At 33.4% G+C, this 16,518-nt stretch overlaps 1 protein-coding gene across 1 annotated transcript in view; it reads left to right on the top strand.

Annotated features, from left to right (window-relative positions):
• LOC132749429 (phospholipase DDHD2-like) overlaps nucleotides 1-15,968 on the top strand; it is a 33,307-nt gene extending 17,339 nt beyond the window's left edge. The window contains exons 10-21 of the mRNA XM_060739161.1: nucleotides 2,033-2,135; nucleotides 2,508-2,613; nucleotides 3,498-3,637; nucleotides 4,795-4,935; nucleotides 5,339-5,434; nucleotides 6,166-6,272; nucleotides 7,443-7,662; nucleotides 8,671-8,682; nucleotides 10,319-10,412; nucleotides 10,799-10,996; nucleotides 11,494-11,632; nucleotides 12,039-15,968. Coding sequence (XP_060595144.1) covers nucleotides 2,033-2,135; nucleotides 2,508-2,613; nucleotides 3,498-3,637; nucleotides 4,795-4,935; nucleotides 5,339-5,434; nucleotides 6,166-6,272; nucleotides 7,443-7,662; nucleotides 8,671-8,682; nucleotides 10,319-10,412; nucleotides 10,799-10,996; nucleotides 11,494-11,632; nucleotides 12,039-12,447 — 1,765 coding nt within the window. The 3' untranslated portion in view covers nucleotides 12,448-15,968. The remainder of the gene's footprint in view (nucleotides 1-2,032; nucleotides 2,136-2,507; nucleotides 2,614-3,497; nucleotides 3,638-4,794; nucleotides 4,936-5,338; nucleotides 5,435-6,165; nucleotides 6,273-7,442; nucleotides 7,663-8,670; nucleotides 8,683-10,318; nucleotides 10,413-10,798; nucleotides 10,997-11,493; nucleotides 11,633-12,038) is intronic.
• Nucleotides 15,969-16,518: the final 550 nt, after the last annotated feature.

The following is a 16,518-nucleotide window of genomic DNA, read 5'->3' on the forward strand; positions in this document are numbered from 1 at the left end:
CTTCATAGGATGAATGGTCTTATTGAGCAGATGATCCCTATTGTTTTTGGCGTCAGTAGTTCAAAGGTCAAGGTCACAGTGACCGTTGGTCAATTTCTCGTTTCCGGATGATAACTAGAGTTCCTTTTGACCTACAGCCCTCAAACTTCATAGGATGATTGGTCTTATAGAGCTGATAATCCCTATTGTTTTTGGGGTCAGTAGGTCAAAGGTCAAGGTCACACTGACCGTTGGTCAATTTCTCGTTTCCGGATGATAACTAGAGTTCCTTTAGACCTACAGACCTCAAACTTCATAGGATGATTGGTCTTATTGAGCAGATGATCCCTATTGTTTTTGGGGTCAGTAGTTCAAAGGTCAAGGTCACAGTGACCGTTGGTCAATTTCTCGTTTCCGGATGATAACTAGAGTTCCTTTTGACCTACAGCCCTCAAACTTCATAGGATGATTGGTCTTATAGAGCAGATGATCCCTATTGTTTTTGGGGTCAGTAGGTCAAAGGTCAAGGTCACAGTGACCGTTGGTCAATTTCTCATTTCCGGATGATAACTAGAGTTCCTTTTGACCTACAACCCTCAAACTTCATAGGATGATTGGTCTTATTAATCAAATGATCCCTATTGTTTTAATGGTCAGTAGGTCAAAGGTCAAGGTCACAGCGACCGTTGGTTAATTTCTCCTTTCCGGATGATAACTAGAGTTCCTTTAGACCTACAACCCTCAAACTTCATAGGATGATTGGTCTTATTGAGCAGATGATCCCTCTTGTTTATGGGGTCCTATAATGTAGAATTACAGTGTCGAGATTATAATAATCATCTGAATACATTGGACACTAATCAGTCAACTGTTAAAGGTGGTGTAGCCCTCTTCATTCATCAAGACTTTGCTTATGAACGAATACCCACGGATGCATGTGGAATCGAGTGTGTTGCTGTAAAACTTTTAGCTAAACAACTGTCTGTCTACTCTGTATATAAACCTCCGTCATTGCCGATTAACTTGTTCCTTCAAAAGCTTACCCTTGTCTTGGAAAATTCACCAACAGAAAACTGCATAGTTCTAGGAGACTTCAACATTGACCTCATTCAATATTTAGAACATCCATTGACCCACACTATGTTACGACATCGCTTTAAACAAATAATAAACAAGGCTACTACAGCACACAACACACTTATTGACCATATCTACCAGAGAGGCTTGATTGTGAAAACGAGTGGAGTCATCCCAACACACTACAGTTATCATGATTTGACATACATTGAAATTTGAGTTGTCTTTCAATAGTGTAAAAAATCTGACAATATGAACGTTTGTTTCAAGTATCATCAAAATCCTTCAAAGGGTTGAAGAGTTATGGAGCAGACACAATTTCCTTTAATTTCGTTTGTGAAACTATATATGATATGACATTCAAGTGTCAAGTAGACCTTGACCTTGGAACCAGCCATACGAAACATGTACTCTACACGTTCTCTGGATGTGGTGAATTTTTGTTTCAAGTATCTACCAGAGAGGCTTCATTGTGAAAACGAGTGGAGTCATCCCAACACACTACAGTTATCATGATTTTACATACATTGTAATTTGAGTTGTCTTTCAATAGTGTAAAAAAATCTGACAATATGAACGTTTGTTTCAAGTATCATCAAAATCCTTTAAAGGTTTGAAGAATTATGGAGCAGACACAATTTCATTATTAATTTCATTTGTGAAACTATATATGATATGACCATCAAGTGCAATTTCGTTTGACGCCCGCCTGCCATACGCTGATTGAATAACCAGGATTTTCAAAATTGAATACCTGGTTAAAAACAAACAGTTTAGGAAGCATCTTCTCATACAACCTTAACAATAGAAACCATCCATAGACAGCCTTCATTGAAGTGACTACCGGGTATTTACATTATCTTATCTCCATTTCCATTCCTATTTCCATTCACAGTTATTCTCAGCAGTGGGGGAGACATGCGCTTTTTTACAAAAGCATCCTCTAGTTTTTTTATGTTTTGTATTTCTGTTTCAGGAGAATAAAGGCCATAACATTACAGAGTATATCAAAGTTACGAAATTTTGTCAACGATACAGTGTTAGATGTATTATTCTATACTAGTCCTACATACTGTCAGGTAGTTCTTATTTCTATCTTGGTACAATTCGAATTTGATGAATATAATTATAATTGTAGATTCAAAGGAACTCCACTGAAACTTTAGATTTGAATTTTCTATATAGATAAATCTGGGGCATATAATCACTTTGTCCCTTCCCGTCCTATCCCATTTTGGAAACTGGTAGAGATATTAACTTGAAACTTTGCACATCAAAGCAATATCACAGTATGAATATCTCTGTCAAGTTTCATAACTCTCATAGTTCGTTTGACAGAATTATGCCCCTTTTGACTAACTTAGAAAATATCCCCCAAAATGTGCCAAAGTGGCTTAGTATTGCTTTATTGTTAATGAATGAATTGTCTTCATATTGCATTTATATTTCAGTGTATAGCAGATACAGTAGGACAAGAAATTAACAGATTGTATGATTTATTCCTGACAAGACATCCAAACTTCTCAGGTGGCGTGTCAGTGGCAGGACATAGTTTAGGTAATGCTTTAACCCAACACAGCAATAAAGTTCTTTATTGGTTCATCGTAATATATTTCCATCCTACAGATTATCCAAACAGAAAAAAAGTATTGAAGTTTCGAGGTTTTATTCTTCTGAATAAGACATAAAAAAATAAGCTAAAATGGTTTTCTAGCATGTTTGTTCGAAGAAAAAGTCTTGCTATTGTGATCGCTACATCGTCATTGTCATCGATGTTGTTGTCATGGAGCAAAAATTTTAATGTAGCCCATTATTCAAACATTTAAAAATTTATCAACATGAAACTTGGATTACTTGCTTATCATGACAAGGTGCATTTGTAAGACATGAGACATAATTCTGAGTTACTTGGAATTTGTGTCAAAATTGGTTATTAAAACCCTTTACAGACGAGTGTAAACACTACATGCTGTGCTTCATTTGTTACATGAAATAAACTTTAACCTTGATTGCTAGTGGCATTTATTACCAGGCTATGCCAACAGTATAGAAACAGGTCGGTCTGCAATCGCATGCAGTCAGACCTTGTTAAGTCCTTCATATTGCTGGATTAGTGTATTTTGATAAATTAAAAAGTTTTTAAAATAATAAAGAGCATTTCCAAAATTTAAAACAAATCAAAAGATTCTTTAGCATTAAGAGTATATACAGATAAATTCTTTACTTGTTAATAACACAGATAGTATTGAAATTTAGACATGCTTTAATTTTAACAGATGAACCTTTGAAAATTGAAAACCGTAAAAATCTGTTTATATTGAAATTTTTAATAGTATGGATCTTAGATATATTTTACTTTGTTTTACCCTTACTTTAAACAATATGGGAAATGTATTTTTACTTCAATATTTTCTATCCAACTTTTATGTTGTTGTATTCAGGGTCGTGTATACTATTTGACCTACTGCATAATCAAGCGGACCCGACAATGACCCCTGACAGAAATTCAGAGTTGAGCAATGGTAGTCGAGAACTGTCCAGGGAACCTACACCTCAGCCATCATTTACTAGTCAAACAGAGGTAATCTTATCAGTGATATTATTAGGAAAATAGGTGATAAGTTTAGGTGTTTTCCTAATTTACAAAAACATTGAAAATTCCTAATTTTATCTTGAAAATGTCTGAAAATTTGTTAAGTTTTTGCCAACCTAGCATGATCCTTTTAACATTTTTCTTTTGAATATTGGGAAGAGATGGCTTTGATAAGTGATATTATTAGGAAAACAGGACACAAGTATTGGCGTTTTCCCAATTAACAAAATTGTTGAAAATTCCTAATTTTATTTTGAAAATTTCTTGAAAATTTGTAAAGACTTCGGACACCTAGGATGTTCCTTTTAAGATTTCTATTTTAAATATTGGGCCGAGTTGGCTTTCATGACAACTATTCTCTAAGAATTAACTATCAACTACATGTATATTACAGTGACAGGTTTGTTCATTTCCCAATTTTCAAAGGTCATTGTCCTTTAAACTTCCCAATGACAAAGGCATAGGCTTTTGTGAAATAAAGTAAAAAATTGTGCATGGATACAGTCATGTATATATTTACACCAATAAGGGCCCTTTTCATGTGGCCAGTCACACATATATTGTCGTTATTTTGTTTGTAAATTTTCATTATAGATACAGAAGAAAACTAAATGCAAGATTTTAATACAAAAGATAAAAGTCAGTGTGAATGATTACTTAAGCTGTAACTGATACTAATGGAAATTCCAGGAAGTTATGCAAAAAGAAAAATGTCTGTCTTGAATGAATTGAAAAGGGAAGATAAATTGAGAGTGAAAATATTGAGCCGAGTCACGACAAAACCAACATAATGGGTTTGCGACCAGCATGGATCCAGACCAGCCTGCGCCTTCGCGCAGTGTGATCAGGATCCTTGCTGTTCGCTTACAAACCCTATTACAAGTAGAGAAACTGATAGCGAACAGCATGGATCCTGATCAGACTGCGCAGAGGCGCAGGCTAGTCTGGATTCATGCTGGTCGCAAACCCACTATGGATGGCCTAATGATGTCTAGCTCTCAGTCAACATTGTAAAAACAAGTAAAATTCCAGCAAAAAAAAAAAAAAAATCCAACCTATTGAATAAACCGTTTTGTTACTGAGTGTGATTTTTTTATAACATTTTTTAGTTATTAATAAATGTGAGTTTCTCATTGTTTTAACAGAGTGAAGTTGAGCCAACTGAGACTGGGGACCAATTACAAGAGGAAGATTCTACTCTAACACTGGCCGAATTGCTGTCAAAAGTTGGATTACAAGAAAAACTGTCATTGTTTGAGCAGGAACAGATTGATATGGAGTCATTGGTAAAATGACTTGTTTATCTTTTCATTTCTTTCAATTTCATTAATGTTATTTTAATTTTGTACTGGGATCAAGTTACATTTGTATTGAATGTTTGCTTTCAGTCTTTAAGGATGACCAAAGACCATGTCTTTACAGGATAAATACTGGTAACTAGTGTTTACATGACTAAAACCTATGTTTTTCATGATTAAATCCCAGTATTTACATAACTAAAACTTAGGTATTTACATGATTAAAAAATTCAAAATTTACATGGTAAGAACCCAGCATTTACATGGTTTACATTATTTGTAAGGGGAATGATACAGCTACAAGTAATAAATGAATCGTCATAAATAAATAGTAATATTTTATGTGACATATATTAATTATTTGCAGAGTGTTTTCATGTTTATATTTTAGATAATGTGTAGTGAATCTGATCTGAAAGATCTTGGTTTACCGATGGGTCCCAGGAAGAAATTACAGGGTATTCTCAAAGATGAACAAATGAAAAAAGTAGGTTACAAGTAAAACAAAGGTTTAAGGTGTATATTGCAGAGAGTTCTATATGTGGGAGTTTTTTTGAAAGAAGGGTAGAATCAGGGGACTTGAACAAACGTCCTGGTTTGAGATTAATTTTAGATAAAGGAGGGTTCAAATTATGGAGTGTACAGTACACTGTACATATATGACAGTCTACAAACATTTAATAAAATGAATAATGATAAGAAATAACACTTTAGTCAAATTGGTAGTTCTATTTATTTTATTGAAAGAACACTGTATTCGGACACAACTGTTTCGGATAGGAAAAAAGAGACCATAGTTCATGAAAACAAGTATGTGAATATATTTGAATATTTGTCAGGAAGATTTATAACAAATTTATAATACTGCAAACATTGTTTTTAAGAGGAAAATGTCAAATTGATTCATAAATTGATAGCAGCCATATATATAGAACTATATAAACATCAAGATTATCCAATGAAAAGTAACATTACAAACATGCTGTATTATAAATGTATATATACATGTGTATAGATTATCAACTTGCCACATTCCATGATGTCAAAGTAATTTGTGGGGTGTAAATCACCTTCCGTAATAGTACTAAATAATGTTCCTGATTAAACCTAAAATAATTTAAACAAATGACAATTTCTTGAATTCATATACCTCTTAACAGAAAGATTGAAAAAGAATACCTCAGTACCTTTGTTTACATGAAAACTTTATTTTTCTAGGACACGAAACAGAGAAATGAGGTGAAGAAGGCCAAACAGGCCGAAGACGCCAGAATACGAGAGCAACTTGCCGCAGAGATGGCACTTCAACAACAGCAACAACAAGTGTATGTTGATAATTGATTTTGTATTAATGTCTACCCTGTTGAATTTTTGTGATGCATTAAATTGAGTGCTTTTTAAGAAAAGTCCATTGTTTATGTAAGGGATTTAAGTTTGGTAATACAATGATTTAACAGAAGTATAGACCCTGTCCTGCCGATCTTACTGTATACATATAATAGGTCTGTGTACTGGTGGTCATAAGTTTATATAGCCCCTAGTGTGAAAATCTTAAAATTATTGATAGCTTTTCCATAAGACTATGGTTTTTTTTTATGAAAAATGCAGCAGTATTTTAAAACTACTCCAGTCATAAAGTTATGCACTTTTATTCTCATTAAATGTGAATTTTTTCTTTTGTTAGTTTAAGAGCATGTAAGCATCATAATCCATAAATGTAACTGCCAATGATAATGTTATTAAGATTGCTGACTGCATGTGTATAGCATAGACTACTGATAGAATGGCTGGTATTGTAAGGGTTAAAGGAGGTGGGGAATTAATATTATCAAAAAATCTAAATTAAATCTGTATAACCAATGCTCAAAAGTGACTGTACATTTTCAAGGAGCTCAAGTTTTTGTAAAGCATAGTATTGGCTGGGAATATTTGTTAAAGTAAACTAGAACCTGATGATGTAACATGTTTGCTATGATGATAATTGCTACACCTTTGAATGTGTGTTGAAAATAACTTTCACTTTATCTGAGCAAACTGTGTATGTACATCTTGTGTTTGTAAAAGAACATAGTAGAGCTTCTTGCATTTTAGCAAAAGAAATTGCTTCAGATAAGTTTTGGTTTCTTTGGGGAGTTTATGATTTATTGGCATTTGATCTAATTTATTATTTATTTTGAAAGCATTATTTAACCCGTATCATACTAAATATATCTTAAAATGGACTTGTCCTTTCAATCTGGACAGAACCATTCATCATTTTAAAGGAAATATTCAAAATATGAACTGTCTGAATAGCAAACAATGTCGACCATGATCGTAAAGCACAGTTGTGGTCATGCAATGTGGTCTGTACTGGTCACTTAGGAAGATTCTGATTCTGTAGTCATTAGTTAGAAAAAAGCTATTAATAATTCTTGCAGTTAACATTTGCATAAAATATTATCAGTGTTCATAATATATTAAAATGGAAAGAAAAATTTTCTTTTTTTTTTCAGAAATCCACATAAATCTTCAAGTTTATCGGTGGACTACATTATGGGTGTTGGGGGCACTGGCCAGCCTCACATTAAGTTTACCCAGCTCAAGTTCAATCCTGTATGTTGTTTTGCTCTCGGTTCTCCAGTGGGGATGTTCCTGTCCGCACGAGGAGTTGAAAATATAGGAGAAGATTTTAAACTTCCAACGTGTCAAAAATACTTCAACATATTTCATCCAGTAAGTATGGAGTATAAAAAGAACAGAAATGTTTTCATAAATAAATAAGAACTTTATTGTGACAATTGCTTGGCACATTTACTTAAATTACTTCCCTTTATTGTGAAATATCTAACATACTAATGTTATCAAGTAGGTAGTATTTAAAAATTTTTTACTCAAATCTTGAAATTGCACCAAATTACCTCCCTTTAATTTGATTTTAATTTAAAAAAGAAAAAAATAATACTTTTTGAATGATTTTTTTTTCTCAAACTTGAAAACATCTTACATTATTATTACAAATGTTGTAATAAGTATTTCAGAAAATAGTTTTTCAGTAGGTTAATACTTGATGTAAATTAATGAAGAAATTGCATATATAATTTTAAGTGATATTTGAAGTAAAGGTTACTATGATGAAATAGTGCTACACCATTGACTGCTGGTTGAGAAGAAAACACTATACTCTGAGTAAACTTCTTTATGAACATGAATGGATGGCTAGAGTTCAAATTGTAATTCAAATTGTTTTCATTGGGACTTATGTCAAATTGACACAGTATAGGTCATATGGCAATGTTCCAGCTGTACTTAAGAGGAAGATCTCAGGTGCCTTTCAGTGCATATGAGCACCTGAGTAGAACAACCAATCCGTAAGCTAGCTGGATAGCTTCCTCACATGAAAGAATCCAAAGTCCCTGTCAGGATTCAATGTCAACAACCTTAATCACTCTCCTGATTATCCAAATTATATAAAATGCCTGTTGTGTAACACACATGGACATAGTGATGTGTACATTAGAAAATGTCCCCGGATCAGAATATTATGCTACTATTGTAAGTTGGGTTTAAACTGTTTGCCAATGATCCCATGCATGCGCGATTCATTTTTAAGGAAATATACAAATAATTTCTTTTATACATGTATTTTGGAAAAAAAAATTCAAATGTTTACCTTTGATTTTGTAAACTGCAGACAGAAAGTATACAGTAAATGATAAAACAAATTTTTCCTTTCTATTTCAGTTTGACCCAGTGGTATGTATTAGACCTGAAGTCATATATAAATAATTTAATTCTTCGTAAAAAATATTGATACTTCTTTATGTTTACAATTTCTTAGTATCATTCTTTTAATACTTCCATTATTCAGTCATTTCAGGGCTGTTGCAAATCTATAAATTGAGCTGCGTTACGACAAAACCAACATAATGGGTTTGCGACCAGCATGGATCCAGACCAGCCTGCGCATTCGTGCAGTCTGATCAGGATCCATGCTGTTCGCTGTCAGTTTCTGTACTTGTAATAGGGTTGGTAAGTGACCAGCATGGATCCTGATCAGACTGCGTGGATGCACAGGCTGGTCTGGATCCATGCTGGTCGCAAACCCATAATGTTGGTTTTGTCGTGACGCGGCTCATATTATGACTAATGTAGGTATAAATACATTATTTCTGTAATTTTTACCTTTACAGATAACATTTTAAACTTATTTGTGTTAGTTAATTCTAGATTTACAAATGATAAGAGTTGGTTTAAACATGTTTATTTAACATGCGAACAATATTTACAAAATACATTTTGGGATTCAGCAGAAAGCTATAAAGCATATGAGAGTCCTCTCCCTAATGATAGGATTAATTGAAACTGTACATGCATTGCTTTGAATTTAGTACTGTACATTAGATAACTTTCTTTAATTTTATTAGCAAAATTTTGAAATTAACCCTTGACCTGCTGAATTTGGGTCAATTTGGGTACCATTTTAATAACAAAATACAATTTTAATACCAAAATACAGTAAAGAGACTGATCAGCAAGCAGGCCTAGCTCAATAAGGGTGCCAAAGGCTAAACACTTTGCGTTCTAGCTGGTTATGGGTTTAGCAACCAAATGTCTGACCAAGCCTGCATGTCTGCACATACAAGTTATGATATCTGTCAGTGTTGAAAGATGTCTGCGAAAACTACGTATATAAGTGGATATTTCTGTGTTTCGAAAATTTACCCAATTTAAAATTCCATTTATTTCACCTGAGTAAATATATGCAAATCATGCAAGGGTAGAATTTAATGATAGGTTGGTTGATATTTACGCTAGAGGTAATTATAGCCATTTTCATCAATTCACGAAATTGGCAAATATTTCTGCGTGGCTAACTTAAACACTTATACAAGAATCAGTTTCTTCTTGTTTAAAATAGTATACTTTGATTAGTCATGTGATTCATGTATGATATAGAGGATATTTGTTAAGTGCAGTGTAAGATCGGAATATATTTCACCGAGTGAGCACCAAAAGGTATATTTCACGAGTGGCGCAGCCACGAGTGAAATATGAACTTTTGGTGTTCACGAGGTGAAATATATTTTGATCTTACATTAAACTAAACAAATTTTCTTTTTATTATATGCAAAGAAACATTTAAAAAGACATTTTAACCTAGTACCAAATGAAAAGGACGTAATTTACAACTTCACATCATTATGTTGGTTTCCAGTACTGTGAACGCTTGTATTTCACTGAAACAACGTACCAGGACAGTGAAATTATCAAATCGATAATTTCACTGTTAAAAACAGTGAAATTATCAGTTTTTATTTCACTGATATATTTCTATAAACCACCGAAAAGCATGTTATAAATATATGATATATATTTGTTATCTTTATAGGCATACAGGTTAGAACCACTTATTAACCCATCTATAGGTAATATGAAACCAGTCCTGATGCCACATCATAAAGGAAGAAAACGTCTACATTTAGGTAAAAAAATTTATATTGCCTGTGAAACAATGGAAAGATTTAAATCTAACCAGTATAAATGTACTAAAATTACACTGACAGCTGTATATTGGCTAATTAGACTAAATGAAGGTTTAGGCTGGCTTTAATCTTTTACTGTTGGCTTAGAAAGTATTTACTTAAAGCATTTAATTTTATAACAAAAGTCTTTAGGAAATATATCAAAATCCAAGCAAAATTGTGCCTATTTAAGTGTGAAACTTTGATCCCGACTTACAATGGGGTCTGTCTTATAGACAGGTATATACAGTAACAGCTTTGAAATGTTAATGCATTTATCATGATGGCAAATTTTATTGCCACAAAAAAAACATCTATCAAAACAAGCTTAAATTTTTGGATTTCAGAATTAAAGGAGAGTTTAGCTAGAATGGGTACAGACATTAAACAGAAGATCATCGATTCAGTGAGATCGACGTGGACATCTATAAATAACTTTGCACGCGCGCACCAGTCCGATGGGAGTAGTATAGAGCAGCAGGTGGAGTCGGAGATGTCACAGATCAGTAGACAGCTAGAGGATGACGACAGATCTGATACGGCTTGTATGTTATATATACATCCTCCATATAACTCAAATAATTTTCAATATGTTATATATATACCCTCCATATAACTCAAATAATTTTCTATATGTTATATATATATCCTCCATATCCATATAACTCAAATAATTTTCTATATGTTATATATATATATCCTCCATATAACTCAAATAATTTTCTATCGATCATTTCTTGTTGTACAAATTATACTATTAATTTATTTATACAAACTGTGTATTTGATAAAATGACAGTTTTGTAAAAAGCTTTCCCGACTTATTGTTAACATTATGTTCCAGTCATATTTTATAAAAATTGCAGACTCGGTTTAATCAAGTCTGTTTATGAGAGATAAAACCGAGTCTGCAATTTCCATATAATATTGTTGCTTTCTCTGCTAACGAGGGATCACTTCTATTCCAGATTTCTAATATGTTGTGAATATATATATTATATGATGTATATAATCATTATAATGCTGATTTGATATATTTACAGCTGTAACGTCTGGCTTCGAGGAGGATATATACGTAGGACAACTTAACGAGGGTAGACGAGTAGATTATGTGTTGCAAGAGAGACCTATAGAAAGTTTTAACGACTACGTCTTCTCCCTTACTAGTCATGGTTGTTACTGGTATGTATCCAAATATTTGTCTAGATTTTAGTTTTCTTCATTTCCTGATTACTCTGTCTAAACTAAATTATGCATGGCCCAAATGATATTCAAAAGAAGGTACTTAGTTGAATTGGTAGGTTGTTTTGCATGATTTATTGATTTTAGTCAGTTTATTTTTGTTTTCTAAGTTTGATATTTCTTTTGATATTTTGGAGGAGCGACAATCATTGATGTTGTGAGAATTTTGGCCCAACCCTTTTGCTATTTATTATTTAAAAAATTTTTTTTATCTAAATTGTGTTGGTGCACAGTAAAACCAAACCAAACAAACAAAAAATATTTGTTGTTTTTGTTTATATTTACATGTATATATTAGGAATAAAATATGATTAAAATGAAACTTATATTTTCATGTTTATTTCAGGAACTCTGAGGATACTATGCTATTGGTGCTGAAGGAGATTTATGCATTATATGGAATTTCACCACAAATACCTGGTGCCGATTCACAAGCCGCTCAGAGACAAAGAGTGGGACCTCCTCCCAAAGGGCAATTCCCCTCTACTTCCTTCCCAGGGATGTCACCGGGGAATCTGAACAACTCTGCTGTACCTCCGCCCCAGAATTACGCTGCTAACAGCCTCAGATCACCACAGCAACCTCCCAAAATGTTCCCAGTTTCAAATACACCCCCGCCAGGGCCTCCTCAAATGACAATGGCATCAAATCTGCCCCCATTATCTGGGCCTCCTCCATTTAGTATGGGTCAGTCACCGAGAGCAGCTGCTCCCATGGGACCCCCTCCAATGGCTGGATTTATGAAAAAGACTTGATAGTCGAAATATAATTTAAGATTTCAAATTATTAAAAGATTACAAAACTTGTGATAATAAATTATTGCTTTTAAACCAGGTGATGAGCCAGTGATGGTTACAAGAAAATTTAATTGATTCTTAAATATTTTCATCTTTAACCTGCAAATGGGTAATGCTTTGTTTTAAATTCAGAATTGACCAATATGGAATAGGGCAGACAACGATCAGTCATGAACGTGCCTGCTTATCTTGGTCAGCACTGATGGCATGGTTAGAATCATTTGCAACTAGCAGGTTGAGTGTTAGAGTAATTGAATCAGAGTAATTAAATAGACAATATTGACTATCACATACTCAAATTTAAGCTGTGTCATCATACACTCTTACAATGCTTCAAGGTGATGTAGGAGAGTTTGGGAAATTGAACACTTTACTGTTATGTGCGAATAACCAGTGTTAAGGACATGACCGTATTTTGTAATAAAGTTGTAAATATTGAGTATTAGCTTGCCTGCTTTTTTTATGCCACCGCAGCATCTGCGATGCGGTGGCATATAGCGATTCACCTGTGTGTGTGTGCGTGTGTTGGTGTGTGTGTTTGTGTGTGTGTTATATAGATTATATAGTGAACTTAAAAAATCTTCTTGTGAAAAACCACGAGTCCAATTTCAACCAAACTTGGCAGGATTGTTCCTTGGGTGAAGGGCTTCCAAAGTTGTTCAAAGAATTTAATTCCATGCAGCAATCTGGTTGCCATGGCAACCAAAAGGAATTATAAGAATAAATTTAAAAAATCTTCTTGTAAAGACCCAAAAGGCATAGAGCTTAGATATTTTGCATAAGGCATTGTCTGGTAGACCTCTAACAAGATTGTTCAAATTATAGCCATGGGGTCAAAATTGGCCCCGCCCCGGGGGGTCATTGATTTTCACTATGTACATATAGTAAAAACTTAAAATACCTTCTTGTAAAAACCCAAAAGGCCTAGAGCTTAGATATTTTGCATAAGGCATCGTCTGGTAGACCCTTACCAAGATTGTTCAAATTATAGCCCTGGGGTCAAAATCGGCCCGCCCCGGGGGTCATTGGTTTTCCTTATATGTATATAGTAAAAACTTATAGTAAAAACTTCAAAAAAAATTCTTCTAGCAATTGACAAATGCTAGAGGTTAGATATTTTGCATGAAACATTGTGTAGTAAACCTCTAGCAAGATTGTTCAAATTATAGTCCTAGGGTCAAAATTGCCCCCGCCCTTGGGGTCATTGATTTCAATATATACATATAGTAAAAAATAAATAATTCTTATTGTCTGAAGGTACAAGGCTTAGAGCTTTAATATTTGTTAAATAATATCATCTAAAGGTACTCTACAAAAGTTATTCAAATTTTGCCTCTTGTGTCAAAATTAGCGCCGCCCCCGGTGGCCATAGGTTTTCCTTATATATATATATATATAGTAAAAACTTAAAAAATCATCTTCTCTAAATTTACAAAAGCTAGAGTTAAGATATTTTGCATGAAACATTGTGTAGTGAACCTCTTGCAAGATTGTTCAAATTATAGCCCTGGGGTCAAAATTGGTTCCGCCCCGGGGGTCATTGATTTTCATTATGTACATATAGTGAAAAGATAAAAAGTATTTTTGTCTGAAGGTACAAGGCATATAGCTTTGATGTTTGATATATAATATCATTTATAGGTTCTCTACCAAAGTTGTTCAAAATTTTCCCCTGGTGTCAAAATTGGCCCTGCCCGGGGGCAGTGATTCTCATTATGTACACATAGTAAAAACAGAAAATAAAACAAATGTTTTCTGAATGGGAGAAAGCTATAGCTTAGATTTTTGACTTGAAATGTTGTTTGGTGGACCTGTATCAAAATTGTTTTGAATTAAACCCTTGGGTCAAAATTATGCCTTGCCCAAGGGGACAGTGACCTACTTTCTTGTCCTTTGATGTACAGCAATGACATTTTGACCATGTGCACAGTTTTAGTTGAAAAATTGAACTTTGATATCAGGTGACCTAGATTTTGATGATGTGACCTACTTTCTTGTCCTTTGATGTACAGCTATGAAATTTGAACCATGCGGTGGCATAGCATTTTTCTCAAATGCAATCTTGTTTCACTCAACATTTAGAACAGTTGACATTATCATAAGATCTTGCTAAAATTGTCATTTTGTCTAGACTTACATTAGCTTGTCCATCTTTCATAACTTATAGTTCAGACCATGTTCAGACAGCACAGGTGTGCAGACGGATCTTGGTCTGCACTGGTTGCATGGGTAATATTAGTTTCGGCAACCAGGTTAACAGTTAAACAACTCTGAGGAAGTGTCACAGTGCAAGAGTGTGGTATACAATACTGTATGAAATGACAATGGCTTAAGGATCATTATATGAGATTATAAATGGTAAAATGCCATATTTGAAATGCCACCCAATGACTTCACACAATGTTATATAAAACGAGTGCAATGTTAAGAAATAGGTAATAATTTTATCACAATTTAAACAAGTAGTGATAAGTCTTATGATATATATATTTATGAAAAATATATGATAATCAACATTAATTTTTGTCAGCTCTGTAGGGCAGCTGTTAAAGGGACTCCACTGAGGTTTTTTAACTTGACAGGACTGGAAATAGATTTTTGAGATTATTGTTTCTTTTGATGTTTTTCTAGACAAATAACTTTATTTTAAAATCATTTTCTCAGTCCATTTTTCCAGTATAACTATTCTAATTGTGAAAAGAAGACCCAAAATTGAAAAGCGTTGCAAGGGCTTTTTTTACTCAAATTTTTTTACTCAAATTGGGCTAAGAATAGCACAGAAATATGATTTTCACTTTATTTCATAGTATATTTACTTAACTGTCTTAAGTGTAACTTTCTGTATGTAAGAAATTAATTTTTTTATGATTTAGGCTTTTTAACCTCAATGGAGTTCCTTTAACAGAATTGTTGATTTTTAATAAGAATGAAAACAGTGTCATATATTTGTTTGTTTTACACTTAAACCTATGTTCTCATATTGAGTTTCGATTTTCTTTTTATTTTTGCATTTTATGAGAAAATATGTTCACTAGTTTGAAGCAGTTTTCCTGTTTTTGTATGTTATAAAAATGGACCATGCCATACCAAGTTTTTGAAAATATTTCAGCCTGCTTTGAGTTTGTGTTATTTTCTGATTTGATTTGACTTTTATGAGTTTGAATTAACTTAAATGTCTTGTATGTATGTATATATTATTGTTAATTATTTAATTCTTGTTGTTGGCTATGGTGCAGTGTATATTAATATATGATAAAAAAGTATCAAAGTTTATATATTTCAGACATTTTCATACATAATATGTATCAGCATGCAGGAATCTGTTGAATATTATTTGTTTCATTTAGATATTACAAAAATCTGTTAAACAGTGAAAATAAAAATGTGTTTTTCAGTTGCTGGTGCAGTCTTGTTGGCCAAGTGGTTAAGGGCCACTGACTTTAAACCATTGGCCTCTCACCCGTCCCTGAAAATTTGAATCTGTCTAGATAATTTTGATTCTTACATATGGTAAAACTATCCAGCTAGCTTACAGAAGGTCTGTGGTTCCACTTGGGTGCCCCCCTGTGACTGAAAAGATACACAGAGTGGCATAACAGGTCATCCTGCATTAGTAAAGGCGCAAATCTGCCTTAAGACCTTAGTGTTTGTGCGACTGATAAACCCAATGCATTTAGTAATCAATTTCAAGTTATTTTGACTAAAAGTTGTTTTTAGCTCGACTATACGAAGTATATGGAGAGCTGTCCTACTCGCCCCGGCGTCGGCGTCCGCGTCCAGATTTTAGATTAAAGTTTTGGTGCAGTAAAATATTTTTCACTATAACTTTGTCATTTCTTAAGGTATCAACTTCAAACTTCAAATATATGTTCCTTATCATCAACCACATCTTATGTGACAAGGTTCATAACTCTAGCACCAATATTTTCAGATTTATCTCCCCTTGAACTTAGAATTTTCCTTAAAAAATACTATTTGTTACTGATACTTCTTTATTTCTTAAGGGATCAACCTCATACTTCAAATATA

Source organism: Ruditapes philippinarum, unplaced genomic scaffold (assembly GCF_026571515.1).
Source record: "Ruditapes philippinarum isolate M1 unplaced genomic scaffold, ASM2657151v2 ctg1508_1_1_1_1, whole genome shotgun sequence".
NCBI lineage: Eukaryota > Metazoa > Mollusca > Bivalvia > Venerida > Veneridae > Ruditapes > Ruditapes philippinarum.